This window comes from Drosophila busckii, chromosome 2L (assembly GCF_011750605.1).
Source record: "Drosophila busckii strain San Diego stock center, stock number 13000-0081.31 chromosome 2L, ASM1175060v1, whole genome shotgun sequence".
Taxonomy (NCBI): domain Eukaryota; kingdom Metazoa; phylum Arthropoda; class Insecta; order Diptera; family Drosophilidae; genus Drosophila; species Drosophila busckii.
Window position 1 is genome coordinate 13,169,464 of NC_046604.1, and position 21,777 is coordinate 13,191,240.

The 21,777-nt window shown below is 33.4% G+C and overlaps 1 protein-coding gene across 1 annotated transcript; it reads right to left on the minus strand.

Annotated features, from left to right (window-relative positions):
- Positions 1-185: 185 nt before the first annotated feature.
- Positions 186-12,826, minus strand: LOC108594275 (leucine-rich repeat-containing protein 15). The gene is given in 13 exon segments (XM_033294602.1): positions 186-1,546; positions 3,595-3,726; positions 4,656-4,818; positions 4,970-5,116; positions 5,617-5,772; positions 6,613-6,809; positions 6,875-7,001; positions 7,088-7,182; positions 7,263-7,410; positions 7,810-7,937; positions 9,929-10,126; positions 11,838-11,970; positions 12,812-12,826. Coding segments are annotated over 13 exon segments (2,262 nt in total). The 5' UTR covers positions 12,824-12,826; the 3' UTR covers positions 186-920.
- Positions 12,827-21,777: the final 8,951 nt, after the last annotated feature.

The following is a 21,777-nucleotide window of genomic DNA, read 5'->3' on the forward strand; positions in this document are numbered from 1 at the left end:
TTGCAAGCATAATTTAAGCTGCCACACACAATGCAATGCCAACTGCTTGTAACCACAACTGCGCATTTTTATGCCATAAATTGCTTTGCGCATTGTCAGCTTTGGGGTTCAATTGTTGTTGTTACTTACTGATATTTTTTTTTATTTGATTTTATGCGGCGCACCAAAGTCACGTAGTTGTTAGAAAAGATTTAAGAGCAATACTTGTTTGTAATTTTCATAAACTGTCGCACTTTATTACTCGTCGTTTAGCGCTTACACTTGTTGCTTGTATGTGTGTGCGTCTGTGTGTGTGTGTGTTAAACATAATATAAAATTTATTACAGTAAGTTGTACGAAAAAAAATTTTGTCGTTTGGGCTGTTTATATTGTAGGTTGGGGTTCGTGAACTGTTTAAATGATTGTTATAGTTTATATGCGTTTAAGTTAAACTTAACTAATTGTTATTATTATATATATTCGTACTTAGGTCTGCGCAACTAACTAATTTAAACGTTTAGAACTTACTGCTATTAATAAACGGCTGCCAAATTTACAAATTTTTTTTCCAAAATTTACGTTTTTTCAAATATTTTTATTTACAAACTGTAGCACATTTAAAATGTGTAATCAATTTTATGTACACTAAATGTGAAACGCTTTGTTGCACGCAGCGTATGCGTAATATTTATATTCAGCGCATACTTTAGTTGGCAGTAGTTGTGGTATATTAAAATTATTGATGATAAATGCACTTTAAAACCTAAAACTCAATTACAAATTACTGCACGCAACCTGCAACTGCAGCCTGCCTCATTAATTATACGCCCCGTCAGCCCAACTTACGTTGCTGTCGTGTTGCTCAGTGTTTGCTTAGCAAACTTGCACGCTGCTGCTGCTGCTGCTGAGTCGACTGCGGTTACAGTTGTTAAGCCCCTGGGTCAGTTAACGCTCACCAGCGGATCCAACGTGCTACCTAAGTGCACCAGCTGCTGCTTCACCTCACGCAGACTCGCCAAGCTGCCACCCAATTCATGCTGCAGTGTTTGCGAAGTTAGTGGCGGCGGCGGCGGTGGTGGCAGCATTACAACCACAGAGTCCATGGGCAGCGGCATAGGCGAGGGCGCACCGGCTGGCAAAACTGTGGCCGCTGCTGCTGCTGCTGCGGCCATTGCAGTTGCATTGCTATTGCTCGGCTGTGCTACACTATACAACAAGTTGCCGCTTGGGCCTGCCATGCTGGCCAGTGTAGATTGGTGTATTTGTGCGGCTGTTGCTGGCGGCGGCGGTGGCTGTGGCAGCGTAAATTCGTCATATGTGCATACGCGATCGTCAATGGGAAAGGTGAAGTTGATTTCCTTGCCATGCTCTGCAGCGTTGCCCTTGGCTGGACTCTGCACTTGTCCGTTTGTATTGCCAGTGGTTGTTGCTGTTGCAGCAGCTGTTGTTGCTGCACCTGCTGGCGTTGTAGCCAGCGTCAGTGTGGTTGTAGTTGTTGGTGAGCTGCCATTGCCCAGCGATGTTATCGTAGTCGTTTCCAAGCTCTTTTCCAAACACTTGCTGTCGCCTGCGGAAATATAATCAGCAAATGCAATAGATTGGCAGTTAGCTAAAGCTGCAGTCTGTGTGTGCATTAAAAAGTAGAGCAAAGGGCAAAAGGTAGCTAAGGAATTGCTATGGACAAATTCAAATATGGACAAATGCAACTGCATGGAAATTTATTAAAGAATTTGATTTTAAATAATATTTTGAAATGTAGGGCAGCTGACTATAGCAGTGTTGCCTTAAAAACAGCACAGATTTAATATATAGAGCTACAAATAAACTGCGTAATTTATTTGAATAATTAGCAATTAAGGGCAATATCTATATTTATATCTATTAAGCCTTAAGAAGCGACCTAATGTTGTCTAGATGCTTATTAGATACAAATTGTGAAAAGCCTAAAACAGCAACGCTGCACTGAACTATAGACTACGCTCAATTATAACCAACTATCAATACTTATATTAACATAAACTGTAAGCAATAATAACATAGTCTGTTAGTTTAACAGCTCGTCGCTGCTTGACTGCTTGCTATTCAAACTGAATGTGCCAAAGTAAATTAACGCGAATTTTATATAAATTAGTTGCTGCAAATATCAACAAAAGTAACAGTGATAGCGATAATCGGAACTGGTTCTTAACGTTGCTTCACTGATCTAATTGAAAATAGCTTTGTCTAAGAAGTAAAGTTGCCACTCTTACGATCTGTGCATTGAATAAACAAGAAGAGTTTTATACAAGTCAAATATACAAAGTGTTTTAATGAGTTTACTATAAATCTGGTAACTGCTGTTGAATTGTATGTATAATTATTTATTCAATATTAGATGTCTGTGTGAGTAAAATCCACTCCACACGGAAGCAGCAGGATGATCGCGTATGCGATAGTTGCACGAGGCCCTGGACCTGCCTCAACTTTCGTCTGTTTAACTTTTACATTTCTCTTCACTAATTAATCTTAATTGTTATCTCGCTAAGTCAGCCTTGTTACATTATTTTGACTGCATTATATTTACTTTAAAGCGTGTTATGTTTATTGAAATTGCTAAATTAAAAACTAATTCATTTCTTTCATTGCATTTGAGCTACAATTTTGAGCAGAATATTTTTGTTTTAAGCTGTTGTTGCTAATTAATTCTCCACCATTTATGTACATTAATTTTAAATAGTTTACTGCTGCTATCATTTTGCAATTATAATTGAATTGGCATTTTGAGCTGTAGACTGAATTGCAGTATCAATAGCGCAAGTAGCTGCCAATTCAAAAAACGCAAGCGCCACTCACTCAAGTTTTGTTTACCCAATGACCAACTCCAGAGGCATTTGACGATTGAATTTCTGTGTGTGTGTGTGTTTTTGCTTCACTGCATATATATATTTTTTTCTCGCTCAACGAATTCAAACGGCCCTGCAGAAAAAAGTTTGCTTTGAGTCGCAGCCTTGGCGACCATTTTTGTTGTTTACAGAAAAAAAAAAATACAAAACTGTTAGAATTGTGCAAATTTGAAAGTTGGCTTTGTTTGCTGTAGAGAGAGGCCTGCGTTTCCCACGAGTGCGTTCTACTGTTGAATGCCACGACCATGGCCCAAGGCTCCAGCGCCAATTTGTGCTCAGGTAACCAAGTTAGCAAATTTTATGTGCAAATGTGTGTTGGTGTGTGTGTGTGGGCGTTTGTGTATGTGTGTGTGCTCGAGGGTATACAGGTCAGCTTGAAATTTATTTATGCCTCTCGTGCCACAGCTACTCGACATAATGAAGCACGTACTTGTAATTAATTAAGTGCGACCGCTACTTTCTTTTTAATTTTCGACGCGCAGCGCACAAAATTTCTACGTGCTTGAACATAAAACTAATAAGAAAATCGCTAGAAATATTTTTCTTTTTTGGTCTGTGCGCATATAAATTGCAAAACTGTCTGTAGTTTACATTTATTTTTAGCTCAACGCCTTCTGCTTGGGCATAATGCCCAAAAAGTAAAGCACTAAGCGTCATTTATCTCTTGGCTACAATTTGTTTTCACTTAAGCGACAATTAAAAAATAGTTGCAACTAGTAGTAGTAGTACTTACTGCCATTTAAATGATCCTCTCTGGTGTAGTAGCGTGCTCGATTTTTGGTAAAACAGGCAACTAATGAAATTATTATAGTTGCCAGCAGTACAAAGATAATGCCGCCTAGTATAGCCAAAGTATTAAGACCGCCTGTGCAAAAGAATAATAAGAATTAAATTAAAAACAGATTTGCTTCATTGGAAATAATTTTAAAAATATTTTAGTAGAGTCATGTTAAATCAAATTTAAATCTAATGAAATTTATCTACAATTGAAATTTGTTACAATTTTGATTATTTAGAAATAATATTAAATAGATTTAGCTAAAGTACAAACTTTAATCGAATTTAATTCTAATGAAATTAATATCAAATAAAATGTTATATTCTGATTACTTGCAATTAATATTAAGTTGATTCTAGTGTGCAGTAATTTTAGTTAAATTTAAATTTAATAAAAATTTGTATTCAATAAAATGTTACATTCTGTTTACTTGTAACTAAAATACATAAGTATAGAAAAATTTTAAAGAAAAATAAAATCTAATAAAATTGATATCAAATAAAATGTTATATGCTGTATAATCGAAAATAATATTGAATGGATTAAAGTCTCTACTCTATAACATTTTATTTGATATACATTTTTATTTGATTTAAATTTGATTCTCAAATAATCTTAAATCAAATTTAAATATAATAAAAATGTATATGAAATAAAATAATATAATCAGATTACGTGGAATTAATATTAAATAGATTCTGCTACAGAATAATTTTATATAGAATTTAAATCTAATAAAAATTTATATGAAATAAAATGTTATATTCTGATTACATAGAACTAATTATAAATAGATTTAGGTATAGAATAAACTTAAGTTCAAAATCTAATAAAATTTATATCCAATAAAATGTTATATGCTTAGTTTTTAGTTTTATTCTTATTATTATTAAGAGTTTTATTTTATTAATTAAATGCATTTTTTATTATTATTAAATGCATTTGCTTAACTATTTTAGAATCTACACTTGCTGCTGCAATTAAAATTAAATAAATCTAAAGCTCGTTTGACCTACCATGCTCAAGAAAGTTATAGCTAGTGCTGGCTGCATTCTGCTCCTCATCGCTAATATAATCCAGGCACGTGTGCAGTCCGCCAATATCCAAATTAATTATTTCCGCGCCACGCAAGCTCTTGGGCAAAAAACAAATGGGATATGTATCCCATTGCCATTGCAGCTATAAAATTTACAAACGTATAAAATATATATTTAAATGCGAATGCCTTTTGCTGAAAAAAAGGCAGCAGCAGCAGCAGAAACTGCAAACTAATTGAAATTTTACGACGTCACATGCGTCGTATGTGTAATAATATTCGTACTGTACTTACTTGACGCACAACATTTATCAATTTGCCCATGTGACATTCATCGCATATCAAAGGATTATTATCGAGACGCACATTGCGTATACCCTGAATGCGTAGCGCGGTGTCTGCATTGATGCCATACAATTGATTGCGTGATAGATCCAAGAACTGTAAGGATAAGGATAAGGATATGTGAGTGTGTGTGTGGTATGCACAATTAAATTCAATTAAAATGAAAAGCTTAATGGCTATAAAATGATTACAGCAGAGAGCCAAAGTCAACAAGGCTCAAAACAATGAGAGAGAGAGAGAGAGAGTTCTGCTATTTGTTAAGGAAAAGTGATGTGACAGTCAGGCAGGCACGTACAAGGACACACACACATACACACACAGGCAGAAGAACTATGAGAGTTTGGTTTTGTTGACAGCCTTTGTTTATTGCCCTTGTTGTCGGTTGCCTGGAAATACATTTTGCAATTGGCCCCGAAAAAAAATAAAAACACAAACTTATCAGCAGCCAAATAAAATACACAATTGTAAACAAAACAACAAAGAAAGCAACCGCTACACTACTTTAACTATGCTAAGGCGTGGCTCTGCTTCGCCCTCTCTCTCACTCTTTCTCGTTGTCTACTTTTATTGCCTGCATTCAATCAGCGCTAACTTACCTCCAGTTCACGACACGAATCGATAACTTGCAGTGCCATATTGTCCAATGAATTGCCAGAGATATTCAAGTAGCGCAGCTCCCGAAAGGGCGTTAACAAGCCCACAGGCAGCTGTCCCATATCCGCAATGGATAAGTGAGTTAGCTGTGGTATATGCTTTAAAGAAATACAAAAAAGGAAAAACTTGTTCAATTACATTCAAAGTAATAAGTGGCAAAGATATTTTATTTGTGTGCAAATTGCTTTGAAAGTTGCTGCATTTATTTTATTGAATAAAAGTGGCGCCCACTTAAATATGCTTTAACTTTTTAGTTGAGTTTGCTGTTGAAGAAGAACTTCAACAAATATATAATAATTATAGAAAAATAATATATAAAAATAATTATAAAAAAATAAAAATAAAAATACAAATTTGTTTTAAGCTTAAATATGTTTGCTTTGTCTGGCATAGTTTACTTATCTATGCTTAAATTGATTTATAAGTAGCCTAGCAATTAATTAATATTTTTCAAATAATTTAGTTGAGCAACTTGTAACTTTCAAGTTAAAAGTCTACATTGAGATTATATTAAATGCTCTAAATATTTAATCATTACAACTACAAAATAAATATTTTCTTCTATATATTTATAAAGTAACTTAAATTTAATAATAAGAAAAAGCTGTTGCTATTAAATATGCTTTAACTTTTAGTTAAGCAACTTGTAACTTTCCAGTTAAGTTTCTACTTTGAAACTATAATAATTTTATAAATATTTATACATTACAACTATAAAATAAATGTATATTACTTTTTGCTTTGCATATTTTCTTCTATATATTTTTTAAGTAATTTAATTTTACTAATAAGCAAAAGCTGTTGCTATTCAATATGCTGGTGAATGTTTGATTTATAGTTTAGCTGCTCTGCTAATTAATTTGAGCCCCTTTTCTTTCTTATATTTATTCAGTCAAATACAATTACAATCTAAATTAATAATTTTGTTTTGCACTCACCTCAAAAGTTTCAGACATTTCACGCAAGTCCATTAATAAATTGCCGCTTATGTTCAGCGTCTGCAAATTGCTTAGGCTGCGTATTGACTGCGGCTCCAGACGCACCAATTTGTTGTAGCTAAGATCCAGAAATGTTAAATTGGTCAACTGCAGAAACGAATCATTTGGCACTTTGGCCAGACGATTGTACGATAAATCTGTGTTGAAAGATAAACTTGAATTGAGGGCTTGAGAGCTTGAAGTGGGTGGGGCAAATACGCACCCAAGTGATTAAGACTTTTCTGCATGCGAAAGAGTTGGTCCACCACTACAGACAATTGATTGCCGTCGAGCAGAACTTTGGTAAGACGTTTCACATCGCGAAATTCATCCTTGTCAAGGAATTTGAACTGTGTGTGTGTGTGGCAAAAAAAGAGCAAAAGCAAAATTAATTGCAAAAAATGTGTCTAAATAAGAAGTTGGGGCTAAGCACAACCTCATTGCGTCCCAAATCCAATTCCTGCAGCTGAGGCAATAAATTGTACAACTGCGGATTGTTTTCACTAAGTGCGGCACTGAGCACTTAGAGTCCTGTGTGTGTTGTGTGGTGAAGCAAAAGAGAGAAAAGCTGCGTTAGCATTGCGCGTTCAGGACATTGTGCGTAGGCGAACTTACAGGCACATCGCGAAACACATCCGGCTGTAAATCCTGCAACGGATTTCCGCTCAAGTCCAGGTACTTGAGTGTGCTCAGCATGAAGAAATTTCGCTGTACCAGCTCCACAATTGAGTTATCGGCCAAATTAAGACGTCGCAGCTCCTGCGTGTGCAGCAAACGAAAAAGTTTATTATTAATAATAATATTGCAGGGCTTAAGCTATATACAAAGGCTAATAATTCATAAAGGTAAACTACCAAAAATTGTAAATGTACAGCAAACTTTTGCAGCTGCAGATAGCGTGCGCCGAAGTTGGCCAAAAGCACAAATTGCAAGACAACGTTGCAAGTTTTTTGTGTGTTTCCGCTACTCGAAGCTGTTCAAATACGAGCAGCAGAGTGGACCACGTAAAACTTTTTGGGCTACTAGTAGTATTAAAAATTCTTGTGCAAAATTTATAGCACGCACAGCTCAAAGCAAATACAGAAGCAGCAAAAAATATATGCAGTCAGCTGTATTTTATATTTTTATTTATATGCATAACGTTAACATTTTACTCACCCTGAGATGTCGAAACGTTGAGCTGGCCATGCGTAAAATTTTATTCTTTGATAAATCCAATTCATGTAGATTATCCTGGCCGCGAAAGTTATTCTCTGTGATGTTTGTGATGTTGTTCTTTGATAGATCTGCCAATGACAAGCGCACGTTATGTATATTTATTTTTATTGAAATATGCAACAGTTTTTTGTGCATGCGCATAATAAATTGCTGCTGACCACACGCGCATACAATAAAAATGTATTTTTTTTATATTTTATAATTGTAGCAGCTGTGCGCACTTCAAGCGAAATGTATCAAGACATTACACATACGCCCCATTGTCTGGGGCAACGCTGCTTGTTGCTAAAAGCTTGTTTGCTATCTTTAGCTGACAGCGCTACAGGCTACAAGCCACGCCCACTCTTAGCCGAAAAAAAATTTAATTTAAATACAACATTTATATCAACTGAGGAAAAATCCTTGTGTACATTTTCGCTGTCGACTTTTTGACTTTCAGCAAGCAAAGCTGTTATGTCGGTTTGCTATAAAACAAAGACTTCCGAGCATGTAAATAATTGTTGGGCCGTGCCCGCACCCCTTTTGCGTTTTATTTTGTTTTGCTCTCTGCCGCAAATAAAACGCAAATAAACAAGTTTAAAGCGCGAGGCAGCGCCCGCTATCGTCAGCTTGCTACTTTACTTTTGATTTTTACGCAATCTTATTTTATTTCTGTTCGCTCTTCAGTGTTTGGCGCATCAATTTCAATTTTATTGACAAGCAAACGGAAATGATAACTTCAGCGGGTGGGCACATAAAAAAATACAAATACTCTTACAATGGAAATGGCAGACGAGCGCAACGGGGGTAAAATTCAATAAGGAAATGAATTTTCAATAAATTAATCATAGGTATGAAAAACGTTGTAGTATGAAAAATTTAAGCGGCTGCCAAAGGATTGCAGAGAAATAGAAAATCGCAATAAAATAATTTAATTTTGATATAAAATTAAAGTATTTAAAGCAAATTTAAAACATAGCATTAGGTTTTTATATAATATATGCCGATAAATAATAATAAGATTTTATAATTTAAATTAAAGCTGTGAAACTTGACAACAAATGGCAGCAACTCTTTATTTAAAGTTAATGCAAATGTCCTTAACATAATGAGAAAATTGCTAAAGAATTTCAATAATATTTAAAATAAATATAAAATAAAGCGCTAAATTCTTATAAAATATTTGCTGGCAATCAATTAATTTATAAATATTTATTAGCATTTTTAGTTGTGTCAAACTTAATAACAAATTGCAGCAGCTCTTAGTCAAAGCGAAAGTGTTGAAAAATTTCAAATATTTAATGATGAATAATAATTAATAAAAGAGTTGCGGTAATATAAAATTGTCAAATGCTTTTAAATACTAGCATAAGGTTTATAAATATTTGCACGTATAATACTTATTAAAAATGAAATTTTTAGAACCTTCGGTTGTTCAAGCGTACCACAATTCCAGCAACTCTAATCAAAAGCTAATGAAATGTTAAGAATTTCAAAAATATTAAAACATAAAATATATAAAAGAAATACAATAAGGAGTGTTTTTGGGATTTTATAAAAAAGCTATTAAATCAATCATAAGAGTTGTTAAATTTCACGAATTTATAGTAATTTGTCTGCTGTCAAGCTAACAACAAATGCACAAATCATTATACTTAATTACAAAAGCTAAATCGATATGCAACAATATATGAATATAATATTTGTTATCTTTTCAATTACGTCATTGGCACGCTTTAACTGATAAGATTTAAATAAAATCAAAGTTAATGCAAACATTATGCTATGCGACGGACCCAAGCGCATTGCTGCTGTCATTTTTGCAAGTCGCACTTTTATTGACGCTTGCTGACCTTTTACGAGGAACAGCAGCAGGACAACCGCAATGAAACGCAACTCAGCGCTTCCCCCCTTCTCTCTGTATTTGTGTTTGCTGCTGTGTGTGCTTTTGATTGTGTGATTTGCATATCAGTGGCGTTTGCTCGTTGTTTTAACTACTGCTTAAAATTGAAATCGGCTGGCTTATGGGCTGGTTTGGTTTTTAGTGTCGTTGCGGTTATAAACACAATTGATTACTCACCTAATATGCGCAGATATTTGAGGCCCCAGAGCGACTCGGCACCAATCGCTGGCAGATTGGAATCGGTAATGCGTAACACTTGCAGCCGCATAAACTGACGCAGTGCCGGTCCAATGGTTATTGTATTACGTGGTCCGCGTATAATAATGACATCCACATCACTATCCAGTTGATTGGGAGATAAAGAGCTTAGACCGCCTGTGAAAAAGCGAATACTAAAGTTAAATACGCGCAACTATAAAATTTAAAGCTGCGCATTAACAATATAAGCGGCAAGCTCATTAACTTCAGCGCTGCCACAAACTACGCGCAATTTTTCTCTACTTTTTTTTTTTGTATACGCTTTTGTATGCAAACAATGCTGGGGCTTGTAACTATGCCACGCGCACATGACAATTGTCCAGCTGGCATTAACGAGTGTTGAACTCAAACTCTTGTTGCCCGCCCCTTTTTGTATGCTATACAATTTGAGCACAACTGCATTCAACTTTATTGTGCTTTGTTAGCTGCGTTTTTAATGCTTTCTAAAAAGAATTATGCACAACTAAGGTGTGTCTACAAATTATTCAAATTAATGTCAAAAGCGTTGAAAAAGTTTTTAAACAAAAATATTGCTTGAAGTAATTTAAGTTCTGCTTGTAGCATAACAAACAAATAGACTGTAAAAAATGTATACAAAAAATTATTTTTTTTGGCATCAAATTCTTTTATGTGCTTTAGTTATCTGTTTCTAAAAATCTCTAAAAATTTTCCACTATAAAATATTTTTTATGGCATCAAATTCTTTTATGTGCTTTAGTTATCTGTTTGTAAAAATCTGTAAAAAATTCCTACAATAAAATATTTTTTATGTCATTAAATTCTAATTTGTTTAGTTTTCTTATCAGTTCTTTAGTTGTTCAGTTCAGTTAGCAGCTTCAAATTAAATTTTATTAAATTTTTTATTGATTGTTGCTTATGATTGTTATTAATTAAAATTATATTTACTGCTTTGCTTATTACAATTAAAATAAATGAGTTTTAGCTTAAAATAACATTTTGGCCTGCAGCATTAATTCTTTGTAGTTCTGGCTAGTCAAAGTGTTCACCCTAATGCAATAAAATTTCTCTGTATGCATTTATTTATATTTTTTTGTTTGTCCATCAGTAGTTGCATTATAATAAAAGCTTTCATTTTTGGCATTTTGTTGTCTGCTTTGGTTAGTGCAAAATTAACATAAAAAATGAATAACATTAACGCTGATTGTAACACGCTAACAATTGTTAGATAAGCAAAGCGTCAAAAGCAAGAAACAGTTTGCCGAATGAATGAACTGTAAAGCTAAAGCAGCGCACAGTTCGTATGCATAGCAAAGCAGTTAAAGTTAACATTAACATAAAGTTGAGCTTGGCAGCTCGATTGCTTAAGATTTGCAGAATGAAATTAAAAAGACAGACAGGCTAGCTAAGCATATATGTGTGTGTGTGTGCGTGTGTGTGTGCTGGGCAAACAAGCGTTAAATTGAAATTATAGATTTTTGGTTACAACAACAGTTAGCAAAGTCGCAGGCAACGGGCAAATGACAATTGTACAAATTGAAATTGTCAGACATTTAGGGGAATACAAATGGTTGAGCTTTAAATGTAATATCTGTTGGATACGATTTACACACACACACACATGCGCACAGTTGCAGCTACGCTTGTAAAGCATACAAAACCATATTACGTATACGCAAACTAGCAACCAACTGTAATTATGATGTTATCTGCCTGATGACAAAATGCTATACAATTGTCCACAAGCTCAAGCGTTCGTTTTGCATTTTAAGCTGTCCCCAGGTGTATTGCATAATTGTAGTGCACGGCATTTTACTTGTGTGTGTGTGTGTGTGTGTGCTATTTTATTTGATTTTATTACATCACTTACCCTTTGTGCAAATCGCCTGATAACGATCCAGCTCGTCAATGCTGCAGTTACATTCAGTTGGGCACTTGCGACGCGTATTGCTGAACATGGCCGGCATTATGCACAGGCTAAACAGCAGCCACTTAAAAAGCATCTGCAATGAGATTAGAAAATAATTTTATAAGCATCTTTTTCTACCGTAGTTGAATGGCAATTAGTGCAAGTTTTAATTACAGTTACAGTAACTTGTAGTTAGCTTAGAGTTGGGTTAGTTAGTTCACTTAATTTATGTTCAATAACATTTGCTGACAGGCAATCAATTATATATAAATTTATGAAACTACTAACATTGGCATATATTTTTTTAATTATAGCAAATAAATGAACTTATTGCTTTATTAAATTTTGTTTAAATTAGACTTGAACTTATTTATTTTAAAAGTTGCAGGCACTGAGAACAAAAATAAAATGAATATTCTAATGAAAGCCTTGGCTTAATCATTAATTTCAGATTTAAATAAAAATTTAAAGCAATCGTTAATTATAACTTTTTATTATAAAAGTTCTAAGCGTCACAATCTCTGCAAATTTCATTAGAATAATTTTTGCTCGCTTTTTTATAAATAAAAACTTATTGACCTATTCAATTTTTGATTTAGAATTAGACTTGAATATATTTATTTTAAAAATTCTAGCAACTGCATATAAAAGGAAAATAAATATTCTAATAAAATGCTTAGCATAAACATTAATTTCAGATTAAAAACAATCAAAAAATAAGCGTTAAATATAACTTACTATCAAACTTCAATCAAATTTCATTAGAACAATTTTTGTTCGCCTAATTTTTGATTTAGTATAAGACTTGAATATATTTACTATAAAAATTCCTACGACTACACATAAAAATAAAATTAATATTCTAATGAAAGCCTTGGCAAAATCATTAATTGCATATTTAAAACATTTAATATAATAAAAGTTAAAAGCGTTACCATCTGTGCCATTATTCATTAGAACAATTTTAGTTCGCTCTATTTTAAGCGCTGCTATTTTATATTTTATTTTATTTTTTAACATATCCACATTGCTAATCTATTTATAAACCGCACACTAACACCAACAGCTCTAAAACACACACACACACATGTAAGCTGAGCATTTCAAATTGAAATCAACGTAGTGTCACATGTTGACACACACATGGACACACACACACTGACACACACTTACAGCTTGCAGTTGTTTAGCTACTTTATTTATTTGTTTTAGTTGTTGTTGTTTGGTTTTTATTTTAGCGGTTAGCTTAGTGTGACTGTCAGTATGTGTTTGCGCTTTGGTTGCGTATACGCCATGTTGTGCTTGTATTTGACCTCGATGATTTGTGGTCGCGCCACACAGCACAGTGGACACACTTGTGCCGCAGCAGCGATAAACTGGCTGCCTCTCTTGTGTGTGTGTGGCAACAACCGCTGGCTGCATAAATTAGCCACAGCCCAATGTGGTTAACAAAAGGTTCGACAAAAAAAACACAAAAACTAAAGTTCAAAAATAATAAAGCGCAGCGCAATTTACTTGAAAGCTCTGCGTCCCCAAAAAATGACTTGCAACAACAATTGCACATATAATTTTTATAAGAAATTCTCTTATTGCTTACACAATGCAAAAGTTTTGCCAAGCGTCTGAATTTATGTGCAGCATATTTTTCATTTTACTGAGCGAAAGAGAGAGAGAGAGCGAGAGCGAAAGGAGGTATGAACTGTCAAGTTTCCGGCTCATCGTCGGCACCTTATGCATTGTGCATGTGTGTGTGTGTGTGTTTGTGCGTGTTTGTGTTTGTATCTGCGGCGGATTTGTTGTCAGTATATTGCTGCTGGGCCAACTGCTGAGTAATAATTCTGTAAAGTTGCAGCAGCAGTGAAAAATTGCTACAGCAACAGACGTTGCCACAACCCAAACTAACAGCCTAGCGGCCTCCAAAAAAATAAAATAAAACTTTCTTTCGTTAAATGCAACTCTTTTGCACATACTCAATTTAACTTGCGGCATTATTTGCAATCAAATAACAAAGTGCAGTTAAAATTGCACACACAAAAAAATAAACAAAAAATTGCAGAAAAAGTTGCTTGTAAACTTTTAAAAAAGCTTTGCGTATAAATTTAATTAAACAGGTGCCTCAAGGCAAGCTTAAACTTTAAAGCGATTGAGCTTAAACTTTTTGAGCTGAAGCTTGTATTAAATAAAAGATTTTATTAGCTAAAACAAGCTGAAAAATAAACTTAAGCAAAATAAATAAACATTTGTAGAAATAAGTTTCAACTATATGCAAAATAATTTAATTGTTTATCAAATTTAAAAGAGAAATATTGAGTAAGAATTTAACTAGCATAAAATTTTGTATAAATAAGTTTCAACTATATACAAAATAATTTAAATGCTTATAAAAGAGAAAGAGTATCAACATTGAGTGAGTATTTTATATAGCATAAAATATTTGTTTATAAAACAATTAAGCTTTTTGGCTATAAAAACATTTTTAATAATAATTTTAGAGCACTTTTGGCTTGAGCTAAGACTGTAATTAAAATAGTTTTAATTGAATTTTAATGCTAATTGCTGCAGATTTATGCTCAGATTTCTTTTTTTTTGCCAAACATAAATCATTCTTTGGAAATACGCAGCATTTATTTAATAGAAATTAAATTTTAATCATTTCCAAGAACTAGAAAAACTTTTTGAAACCCAAAAACCAAAAAGTCAGCAGCTAGCGGGACTCGTTAAAACAAAACCGACAGCGCAGCATGCGAGCCACGCCCACAAACAAAGCGCACACACACACACACAAAGAGAAAGAGTTTTGTGTGTGTGTGTGTGAGCAGCTGACGCGCTACACGCTCCATTTGGACTTGAGCAAAGTTTGTTTGCCGGGCCCAGAAGCACGCGAAATTGGCTAAAATGAAGTGAGAGTTGAGTGGGGCGCGGGTAGCGACGCTGGTGGCGGCAAAAGGGCACTTGGCTAAAGTAGTTGTTGATATCAGCTTTCAGCGTGGGGCTGTGGCAAGTGGCACACTTTGTTTGGTAGGCCGGAAGTGCATATTACTCATACGCCGCTTTGCTTGCCAGCTGTCCAGCCATGACTTTTGTAATTGAATATGATAAATCAAAAGCGTTGGTAGTATATAAAAGCAAATGCCGCCTAAGTTACGCATATGCAAAAAAAAAACAAAGCCACACACACACACACACACAATTCAAAATGAAATAAATCTCAATAATTGTGTGGCAGGCAAAATCAAATTACATTAAATGCGAACAACAGGGCTAAGGCCTAAACGCTGCCGCAACCAAAAGTAACAGCTGGCCTAAATATATGCGCCTTATGAGTTATGCTGGGGCGATTTGCAGAGGCCAGGACCTGCATTAAAATTCATGAACACATTTATTGCCAATTACCACAAAGCTCAAGGCACGTTTTATATAGAGAGCGCACACACACACACATACACACACACACAGACAAACTAAACTTTTTGGCTCTTTTGCTCTGATTTCTGCTTTTTTTTTGGTTTGCCAAACGAAAATTTTTGCTGGCGTCCAGTTCCCTTTTATTCGATTTCTCACACATGCACAAATTGATAAATTAGATTTACGCTCGAGAAATTATATTACAATATAATATATATTTTTGCCTCTAGATTTGTATTTTATTATTGTGTATATTATGCTTTCGCTTTCTGTTGCAGCCCTTGTAGCTTTTCTTGCTCTTTAAATTTTCCACACTTTACCGTCGCTGTGCAGTTTTCCATTTTATTTATGTGCCCACTGCGTGCTTGTGTTAGGCGAGTAGTTCAGTTTCAGTTCCAGGCCTCTCTGCTTGGGCTTGTTAAATTATGCGCAGATATTTAATGGCTGGCAATTTATTTATACTTGCAGCTTTATGCTGATTTTGACTTTCGCTTGTAACAAGCAAAACAAAAACTTTATTTTATGCCACACACAAAAATAAAATGTGTGCAAATTTAATTATAGCCAATTTTTTATGTGTGCTCTGTGCGCTGCTCAATGAAACGTGTAAATATGTTTTTTGTTTTACTTTTATTGCGCTGAAATTTGATAAATATTGTGGCATGCATATTTATGTGATATTTAAGTGGCGGCTAAAAAACAAACTCTTTGTGGGTGCTTATATCGATTACAAAAGCGTCACAAAAATGTATCGAAAAAAGTTTATAAATATTTTGTTTATATAAAAATATATAGTGCAAGCTGTATATAAAAATTGTCATTTAAAAGCGAAGGGTTAAACTTAAAAGATAAATAAAATATAATTGAATTCTGTAAGTGAATTTATTTAATATAATTGGATATAAGAGCAATTATATATATAATGGCCAACAATCTTTTTAAATAAAATATTTATTATAGCTTTGGTCTTACTAAATATAATTTTATTTGTTGCGCAAACGACTAAAACTGTTAAATATAATATAAACAAGTTGATAAGCAGCTAATAACCTTTTAAAATCAAATATACATTTGTTTTTAATAAGTTGTCGTTTTGTTAGAGAACTCCTTTAAGTTTTTATATATTCAATTCAATTGAACATTCATCGTGGTATATTATTAAAATGAAAGTTACCGTTGACATTATTTGTTATTTAGCTATAATAACTTTTTCTGCAAAATGTCTTGACTCTTATTAAAGTCATCATTTCAAATAATATACTTAATTGATTTTATTAAGCTTTGCTTATGTTAGAAAAATGCATTTAAATTATATATGCAATAAATTTAACAATTAACAGTGACATTGTATGCTATTTAAATGTAATACATAAATAAATAAATATAATAAATAAATAAATATAATAAATAAATATAAACAGCAAAGTGTCTTGACTCGTATTAAAGTTATCTTTTCAAATAAAATATTTATTTAATTTTAGTAAGCTCTGCTTTTTGTTAAATAAATTTTAAATTCTATTAATTTAAGAATTAACAGTCACATGCTATTTTAATATTATAAATCTTTCTTTAAAATGTCTTGACTCTTATTAAAGTCATCATTTCAAATAAAATATTTATTTAATTTTAGTAAGCTCTGTTTTTTGTTTTATTTAACAAATAAATGCTATTAATTTAAGAATTAACAGTGACATTGCTATGCAATTTAAATATTTTAAATCTTGCTTGACTCTTAAGTCAGCGGACAATAAATTGAAAGCTTCCCCCCACTTAAGTGAGCTGAACTTCTTTCCAAGTGCTTATGGCACAATTAAATGCCACTTTAGCAGTTGAAGTCTTGACCACCCAAGTTGATTGTTGCCGAAGCACAAGCAAAATACTCAGCATTTGCAATTCAATTAAGCTACAATAATTGCACGTAAAAGTTAAAGTGAGCGGCAGTGGCAGCGGCAGCGGCAGCGGCAGCGGCTTTTATGCCAAAGCTGAGGTAAGGCGAACGCACAAAGCGTTAAAAATGCAATCAGCGCGCAGTTTAACAAAAGGCAAAGCTGCGAGCTGCGAGAGCTGCGACGACCACAGCGCGCACCGGAAGCTGACACTGAAACGGGTTGGACAGCTAAATAGAAACCGCGATCAAGTGCCGAGAGCAGCGTGTAGAGTGACAATGTTTAGCTTGAAAATGAATATGCTACAAAAAGTGTGTGGCATGTTGTAACTTGAAGCGAAAGCGAAAGCGAAAGCGACAGCAGAACATAGTTCTGGCTTTTCTGTTTTATTTGGAGCAGCGTATAAAGGGTCTGTAATTGTAGCTGCTTAAAGTTGTGTGTGTGTATGTGTGTGTGTGTGTGCAGTGAGGCTTAAGCGCCTTAAATGAAGTTTTTTGCGTGTGTGTGTGGTCAAGGTGCAGAAAGTTGCCTGTTTTAGGCATCAGTGCGTCAAAAGATTGGAGACCCCGTGTTCATTTGCTGTGCTTAATTGGCCAGTGTCAGCTTAATGTCGTCTGAGCAGAGCTCACACACACACACACACGCAGCTATAAGCAATTGGCATACACGTGTGCCTCGGCCAGAAAGCTTCCATAAGCTAATCGCAATGAGTAAATGAGCAAATGAGCCACAAAACACAAATGGGTAGAGCCACAAAAGCTGCAGTCGATTGCACACAAACACAACTAAACACAAACATACACAGCTGTATAATAAATGCAATTTATACAAATACACAGCGATAAATATGTATTAAGTTAAAGTTTTTCTAAATGAGCATGAAACATATAACAAATAAAAGAAAGCAAGAGCATTACAATTAAATTATTTTCAATAAATTTAAATATTTTAGTTACATACTTTAAAAATATTTGTTTAAAGTTAATTGCACTTAATTATAAAATATATTGTTACAAAAAATTTGCCTAAAAGTTGCAGATATTATAAAACTTTGATTTCTTTTTATATGACTATTGATTTGTGTAAAATTGACAAAAAAAACTTCTAAATTTTCTAGATATTTGCAAATATTTATTGTAAAAAAATTATTAAAATTTAATTTCAGTGTATTTAATATTACATTTTTATATGACTATTAATGCAGTTAAACTTTTAAATTTACTAAATATTTGCAAATATTTGTAGCGTTAATGTAAAAAAGTTATTAAAATTTAATTTCAGTGTATTTAATATTACATTTTGTAGATACTTTAAAATTGTTGTACTGTTAATAGAATTAAATAAAAACTGTGTACTAAATATTTAATTAAAAAAAAACCTCACATCACATGCTTAATTGTTTTGAATTATATTAAAAAAATATATAAAATTGCAGCCATAAATATAAGTGTTTTTGTAATATTTTAATTGTTACATAACTTAATAAAAATATGTAATTATATATAAAGCACACACAGTGCTTTAAATTTATATATTAAATGCGCTGCCTTGAATTGAATAATAAAATAACAATTTAAATTGTTTTGACTGTAATTCTAATAATAAATAAAGTGCTGCACTTCTAGCTATATATAGCTTAGCTATAAATACATTTGTCACATTAATTTCTTTAAGTGCACGGCTACATTTATTTCTCTCTCAATCTTCCGCAGGCAATTACTCGTATTTTCCACACAGGCACATAAATCAAAGACGTGTTAAAAATATATATATTATATTTGCTATTGTTGGACACGCCCACACACACACACACACACACACACACATGTAACAGTGTCAAGTGGGCGTGTAGCGTTTGTGAACACATGTTCAAGCAATTACAACAATTGTTAAATGTTACTGGACTAGTTTTTATACATGCCATACACATAGCTGGCTCGTTTTTGCTTTAGGCCTGGCTAAATCCCTTTAGACTACAGCTATAGCTAAAGCTTAAAACACTTGCCACACACACACACACACGTGGCTGGTTGCATGCAACGCACGTTCTGCAACTAATCGCTCAAGTCGCTTTTATGCCTGGCCGGGAGTAGCAGCAGCAGCAGCAGCAGGTCGCAGACACCGCTGCGTGACCATGCAGCATCTTGTGGCATAATCATGGCCAGGCGCTCTCAATCCCAGCTAGCTTAGCCATCGCTTCGTGCTGCATTGATAAATTTTAGTATTTTTGCCATGGACACGTGTCGCTTCTAAATTGGAATGTTTAACCCGAAACGGGCCAAATCCATAACGAGCTAGTTTTGGCTCATAAATATTTTAAGCGCAGCTCAGTTTTGGCTAAGCGCTTAAACAAGCGCAGCTTGGAATATAAAGCGAGCAATATTTTGAATGTTTAATTATTTGTGCATAATTATTAAAGTAAAGCAATTAATATTAAAGATTGCTGAGCTAAAAGTTTCACACATATAATGCGGAATACTTTAGAAGAAGCTTACAATATTATAATTAAATATATTGTAGATTATACCTTTTTAAGTTTAAATTCATGCTTTAATATTTTAGTATTAAAGTAAATTGACTAAATAAATTGCTTATAAAAAAGCTTAGAAAAAATATTTTGGAAGTAGCTTAGCATATATTCGCTAAATATATTGTACATAAAACATTTTGTAAGTTGAATTATACTCACATAAATATTTAAGCATTAAAAAAAAATCAAAAGAAAAAAGTTGAAAACATTTTAAAATATTTAATGGAGAATATTTTATAAGAAGTTTCAAAAATTTTACCTTATATTTGTACACAATTACATTACCTTTATATTGTACATAACAAATTTATTAAGTTAATTTATTCGTGCGTAATTATTTTTGGCATTAAAGATGATCAATAGATTGATGAACAAAAGGCTTGAAACATATAAAAAAAACTTAATGCAGATTTTTTTTTGAAGAAGCTTAGAATATTTTAACTGAAATAAAATATTTTTAAAGTTTTTTTATTAATGGAAAATTAATTTAGCATTAAAGTAAATCAATTGACTAAATAGATTGCTTATGAAAAAGCTTAGACAATTTTAAAATATTTAATGCATAATTTTTTTGGAAGAAGTTTGGAACATTTTAAAATATTTTAACTAAATATATTGTAGATATAACATTTTACTAAATGTTATTGTATATTAAACTAACAAGTATAATTATTCTAGCATTAAAATAAATCAATTGACTTTATAGTTTAACAGAAAGCAAAGTGTTGAATATTTTTAAATGGAATGCATTGAAATTTGATTTGCCAGCGCTCTGGCAATAAAACTTACATAATGTACTGTTCTGCCTGTTAACTGATTTATTTAACTGAACGTTATGTGCGCTAGCGTAAACTGTATTTCAATATTTGAAAGCTTGTTTAATGCCACTTGAGCCTGACAGCGCGGCCAGTGGATTTATATTAATTCAATGCAATTTTTTGGCGCTACAGTTAAATAATTTGATAGGCAGGCAATAGTTGAATGCAAATTTAAGCAGTTTGCTTTAAAGCGCAGCAGCACTTCAGACTGTCTGTGGCTATGGCCATTGTAAAAGAACTTGCCATTTAAATTTATCATTTTTTAATGAGATACTTAATTACTGGCAAAGGCAGTCAGCGCCAGAGCTGAGAGCAGCGCAGGCAAACAGCATGTTACGAATAATGCTACAACGCTAATTGTTTCCGCTTGTTCATTTGGCTGGCTGCTTGCCACACACATACACACACAAGTACAGCATGCATATATATGAAGCACGTCTAACAAGGCAACACAGACATATTGTTAGCCTGGCTGCTTTGCTGCTGGCAGCTTTATATCATTTTGAGAAAGAAGGTAGCGCCTTAGAAATTACAGCATCGTTTGCTGGCCACAAAACTGTGGCACGTGGCACGTGTCTGGTTGTGTCTGCTAAGTCGTCTATCTTGCAGCTCGCTACTTCATTAGATACATTTAATTTAACTTATTTTAGCAATTAAAGCTGCCAGCAATATGCAAATAATTTATCAACAATTTATTATCAAAGCTGTCAAATTGTAATGCTTTTGATTTAATTGTTAAGCTTGCAGGCATTTCAATTTCATTAACTATTTTTGGGCTACTTAAAGTATTAAATGTGCATTAAGTTATAAGCAGCGCTTTAAGTTTAAACAGCAGGCAATGACAATTTTATGCCTAAAGGGGTGCAACGCTGTGTGGCGTAGTCTGTGAGTCGATTATCAGTTTGATTGAGTTTTTCTACAAGCTGAGCTGAGCTGAGCTGAGCGCTTGTGGTATTTGCGGTTTGAAAGTCAATACAATGCCGCGCAGTTAATGGAAAAATGCCAGGCAGCAATAGCTAATATTTTTTATAGCACAAAATGTAATTAAAAAAAAAAGTAAAAAATGCTAAGAAAGATTGCAGAGTTTAAAATCTAAAGCTATCATAAATATTAAAAGTGCGCACAATGTGCTTTCAATCAAATAAAAGCAACTGAAGCGTATCCTTGCAGCCTTGTCCTTGGCATGCTTTTGCCAACAGGAATTACTTTTCATTACACGCTGCTGGCAGCAAATATTTTGCTGCAATGTCGCTGAATTGATA